The sequence below is a fragment of the Agelaius tricolor genome, unplaced genomic scaffold, assembly GCF_023055355.1.
Source record: "Agelaius tricolor isolate 1412-34295 unplaced genomic scaffold, bAgeTri1.0.p SCAF_1, whole genome shotgun sequence".
Taxonomy (NCBI): Eukaryota; Metazoa; Chordata; class Aves; order Passeriformes; family Icteridae; genus Agelaius; species Agelaius tricolor.
The window spans coordinates 98,076,262-98,081,435 of NW_027269261.1; the positions used below are offsets into that span (position 1 = coordinate 98,076,262).

Sequence of the window (5,174 nt, forward strand, 5' to 3'; positions counted from 1 at the left end):
AGTACTGTAATATACTCATAAGATTGAATGCCAAAAAATATCCAAATGTGTACAGAAAGATTAAATTATAGCAGTGAACATCACAGTCACCCTTGCAAACTTATCATATTTATTTTACAAATATGTTTAGGATGAAAAAGTCAAAAAGTCTCATCACATATTTGATTTCAAGATGCAAGTGTTCTCATTTTTCTGTATACAGTCCTTCTATATGCTACAGGACAAAAAGAGAATGATTATAGTTACAACTGAAGTGCCTTTCTGACCTGATTTTTAGAGCTGTTAACAGTAAATGCTGACTACTAAAAAAAATGGAAGTTAAGGGTGGTCAGTTCCTCTGAAGACCACGCCAGATCTTTATATATGCTATGACCACTACTATATGCTTCTCACTGGAGTTCAGTTAATATTGCTGTCTCCTCCTGGGATGTACACCCATAGCTGACTCTGAGGAAGTAATAAAAAAGCTGTTGAACCCACAAGAAATGCTGAGCTTTGGTCATGAAATTAATTATAGTCCTTCTTGCTTGCATATCAAGAGATGTAGATTACATTTTTCCAGTTAGACAGAACAACCCAAATACCACAATCCACATTCTTCCTTAAAACATAGCAACCTTCTGGTTCTATGTATTTCCAAACAAATACAAGAAGTCCTGTGTGCCTTTGCTCACACAGAGAGCCCACTGCTACTTTCTAACTTGTTAACTATTGATTCACCTGGGCCAATTCCCAACACTGAGTGCCCATGGATTACAAAGTACCTTAGTGGTTGAATAAATGCAGTGCAACAGGAGCTCACAGCATTGACTTAAGCCATAACACATAACATTTTATCTCCACTTAGAAATTCACAGAATCATAGAATTATAGAATTGCTTGGGTTGGAAGAGAACTTAAAATCACCCAGTTACAACCCCCTGCTATGGGCAGGGACACATTCCACTGGACTAGGTTGCTCAAACCCCCATCCAAACTGGCTTTCAACACTTCCAGGGATGGGGCATCCACAACTTCTACGGACAACCTGTTCCAGTGCCTCACTGCCCTCACAGTAAAGAATTTCTTCCTTGTATCTAATTTAAATAATGGATTAGACCAGTTACACTGAGCATGACAGTATTTCTATCCAATTGCTAAATATACTGGGGAGTGCAAAAATAACACTATAATTCTTTAGATGGGAATTATATCCTGAAGTACTCTCATTCTTAGTTTTGACAGACAAGAACTGATAATTTTTATAGTCTTTTATGATAACTTATGTAACTGGATATTCTTAATAATTATATATATATTTCTAATCCTCAGTCTCTGTGGTACATAAGAGTGATAGAGAAATGGGTGCAAAATTATCAAGCTGCTTCTAAAAGCAAAATTCTATTGGTTGGTTTTAGATTACTCTAGAATTTATTGTTTCATCCCCTTGTTTCTTATTACTTTCATAAGAATCTATTTTACTTTAATTATTGAAAAAAGCGAAATGAGAATCCATGTTCACTTTTTAAAAACATTTATTACTTTGCATGACTTTTTATCTTATTTTTCTGCACTAAGACATTATGCTACTTCTCATTACTTCTCAGATTAATTTAGTCCATAAGTATTTATTGCATTTTTAAGTCAATATAGTATTTTAATATTGCATACTAAGGATGGAAAGAAAATCTATCACTGGGATGTACCACCACACTATTTAAGACTATTTAGTTTTATGGTCTTTATTCAAACTTATAACTGATGTGAACAAACTCAAAATCAGCTGACTGAATCTCCCTAAATGCGCCACTGCAATATTATTTTATTTATAAGTTTTGTTTAAAAATGTAGATGGGAGAAAAGCAGCTAAAGATATAGGCCAGAAGCCTCACATGAAATACATCATATATAAGAATCCTGCATTTAGCACTATGAATACCCCACCAAAAGAGAAATACCATTCCCACTGAAGTGGGGAAAGAGTGGGCTCTACCATCATTAGCAGGCCAAACCAGTAAAACTGATCAATCTCATCAAAAAATGCATCAAAGCATGCACTACACTTTCCTCACTTTCCAAACAATAAATGTGGGCTCTAATGCTCTTTTTAAACTGCAATTCAAATAAATATAACAGTGTATTTACATTTAGCTTTCTCAACCCATTACATACCTCCATAATGCTGCATAGACAACTGCTAGAGTGATCAAGGCCAAGCAGGAAAGACCACTGCCTACTATTAAGGTCACTGAGGGTGTACCAGATGATTCCATGATCTGTAAGTTACAACAGGCAACCATGAAGAAAAAACATCCTCAGCACTTAAACCAACAAGTCAAATGAAAAAAAAAAAGCAAAAAGAGCAAAATTAAAAGCAGACAAACTACCGCAGATTGTTTCGGTAATATTAGTTATGAGGGAGAAATCAACTTAATTCCAAAACTGATCCCTACATAACTCTGAGATCTGCTTAATACATTCCTCAGAGGCCTCTGAGCTTTAAAATGCCTTGTAATACCTGCATGATACTTTGAAAAATAAACTAGTAATATTACAGTGTAACAGGAGACTATGATGTTAGCACAAGTTTAAATGACTCTCCAGTTAACATCAATTAAAAGACATACTTCTCTTCAGAATAGCAATATTTATAATTGTGCATTAAACATACAGCTTGGTTTCACTCTAATATATTGAAGACCATCCAGTAATTTGTCCCATAATTTGATTCATGCTTGTTGCAGAATGACCAAACTTTCTGACTTTTAATAACTTTGACTTCAATCCACTGTTCTCACATGCTTAATTTCCTTGGGCCTAGAAGGAATGGCAGGATATCTATGGCAACAGTATCATAAGCCTTCATAAAAAAAAGCTTCAAATTCAGAATTTTTTCATTTTTACTCTGTGTGCTAATAAAAAATGAAAATAAATTCATGACCTTGAAAACAAACTAGCTTTCCCTGCTCTAAGGGAAGCTATTATCCTCAGGTATCAGGTCAGTTTTTTCCTCTCTCTATATATGTGCTCATATTCTGAAATAGACAGGGGTTCTACTAATAAATATGGAAAAAAAATTAGATCTAAAAGTTCTAAAGGATATCATGCCTGGTTTACTTAAATGCTTTTTAAGCTTCAGGGATGTATTGTAAATTACATTTATCAAGGTATCTTTTGCCACCCAAATAGAATATAAGACAGATGTACTTTTAGGCCATATCTCAGGCAGAAAGTAGTATTTTATTTCAACCACTTTTTTTCCAAATGGATTTACTTTGCTATTAAAAAGAGTCTGTTTATATGTTTCCAAAACCAGGAAAAGGAAATCATGCTTTAGCAAGATAACTTCACAAATACTTGCTTTTCAGCTATTTTTACATTCAATAATATTGGGAGTGTCTGCTCATACACTTAATGTCCCCTCTTTCTCGTGAAAGCTTGATTATTTTTCTTACATCATATCAACAGACTACATAGAAAATCTGTGCTGAAAATGTCCAATGCAGATCTGCAATCTGTTTAACTACAGTATCTAGGGTTTTCCTACCAAGAGCAATAATAGAGACCTGTACGTTCCCTTAATCGTTCAATACAAAAGTTTTCTACACATTTGCACCACAATTACAAGGCTTTCTCTAAAAAAATTATAGAGTTCGAGAGCATGCAAATTTCACTAGGATTTAGTTGTATCACAGAATCTGGAATTCGTTTATCTGAGACACTGAAGACACCAGGAGACTAACATTTGACTACCTGCAATATTAAACAATTCCTCAATGCAACGTCTGCAATATACCTGAGAGGAAAGCTGGACCAGCTCCCCCCTCCCCCCCGCAGTCCCCCCCGCATTCCCTTTTCCATTAAAACTGGATTTTTTCCCCCCCTCTTTGTTACTTACTATTTCTCTAGGTTGCTGAGCCAAAATGGCGAAGGTAGAGAGACGATCACATAAGCATTTCGTATGGGATGCATCGGTAAGCACAGTTTTACATCCCTGGGTGGACCAGGTTCCCAAAGAGTCGTTCCTGCAAAGGAGAGAGAGAGGAGGGGGTGGGGGAAACGGGGGTAATTACGCCTGTCGGCCGGTTCCGCGAGGAGACAAAGCAGCGGGACGGCGAGGAGCGCGCCGCGGAGTTGGCGGCCGGCGGCGGGGACTTGTTGTGGGGCAGGGCGGGCGCGGGCGCGGAGCTGTCCGGGCGGCGGTGCTGAGCGCCCGGCCGCTGCTGCGCGGAGCCCCGCCAGCCGCGGCAGCAGCCGCCCCCTGCGCTGCCAGCCACCTCCGAGCCTCACCAGAGCACTGCGAAAAACTCATCGGGGGAAGAGGGGGAGGCTTTGTTTCTCTCTCTCTCTCCCTCTCTCTCTCTCTCTTTTTTTTTTTTTTTTCTCCTTTTCCTACCGGCTCTGTTTCTGGCCTTTTGTGAGAAATGTGATGTTCTGTAGTTGCGGTGTCTTTTTTGGTTCCTTTCTTTCTCCACTCCCCGCCCCCCCCACCCCACCCCCCCCCCCTCGTGTGTGTGGCTAGGTTAAAAGCATGTGGTTCTCAAACGTCTGCCTGGGTTATGCCAGTTGGACCGGGAGATGCCGGATCTTCTGTTCTGACTGCTATTTTTGCTGAGGATTTGGGATTTTTTTTTTTTTTTGGTTGTTGTTTTTAGCTAGCAGCCTTAGAAATTTCACCCTGGAAACGGCAGCATCAGATGCCTCCAACTCTTGCCTTAGCTCCAGCAGAGGGGTGGATTTCAGTACAGCAGCACACATCACCAAAGAGACACACGAGTTCGCCCTCCAGACATCACTCAGCCAACTCGCCTTTCCCCGGCTCCCTCCCCCTTCTCGAGTCTTTTTCTTGGGGTGGCAGCACCAAGCTAACCCCAAGCCAAAGCACTCAGTCGGTGGCACCTTTCACCAACCACCCCTAAACAAAACACGATGATTAACACAGCCCCCGAATTCAATTAGACATTCAATATGCTAATGTGAGGTCTGAAACCCACCCCAGCAGAACAATAAAAATGGTATCAACCCACGTTTTCTTTGTGCAAGCAAGGAGAAGGAGAGGGAGAGACAGAAAATCATCTCTCCTCTTTCCTGAACTGCGGTGGGGAGGGGGAAATATTTTCTACAGGAAAAAGGGGTTGGTTTCAACTGAAGCAAACATATTATCTTTACATGTGTTATATTTAGAGAACAACTGG

General features: G+C 39.6%; 1 protein-coding gene across 13 annotated transcripts in view; it reads right to left on the reverse strand.

Moving 5' to 3' along the window:
* ADGRB3 (adhesion G protein-coupled receptor B3) overlaps positions 1-5,174 on the reverse strand; it is a 446,577-nt gene that overhangs the window by 92,927 nt on the left and 348,476 nt on the right. For all 13 annotated transcript variants that reach the window (XR_011681988.1, XR_011681987.1, XM_071445405.1 and 10 more), the window contains 2 exons: positions 3,878-4,004; positions 2,152-2,255 (listed from right to left, as the gene is read on the reverse strand). Coding sequence is in view for 11 of the 13 variants with exons in the window: in XM_071445405.1 (XP_071301506.1) it covers positions 2,152-2,255; positions 3,878-4,004 (231 nt within the window). In the remaining 2 variants the exon portion in view is untranslated. The remainder of the gene's footprint in view (positions 1-2,151; positions 2,256-3,877; positions 4,005-5,174) is intronic.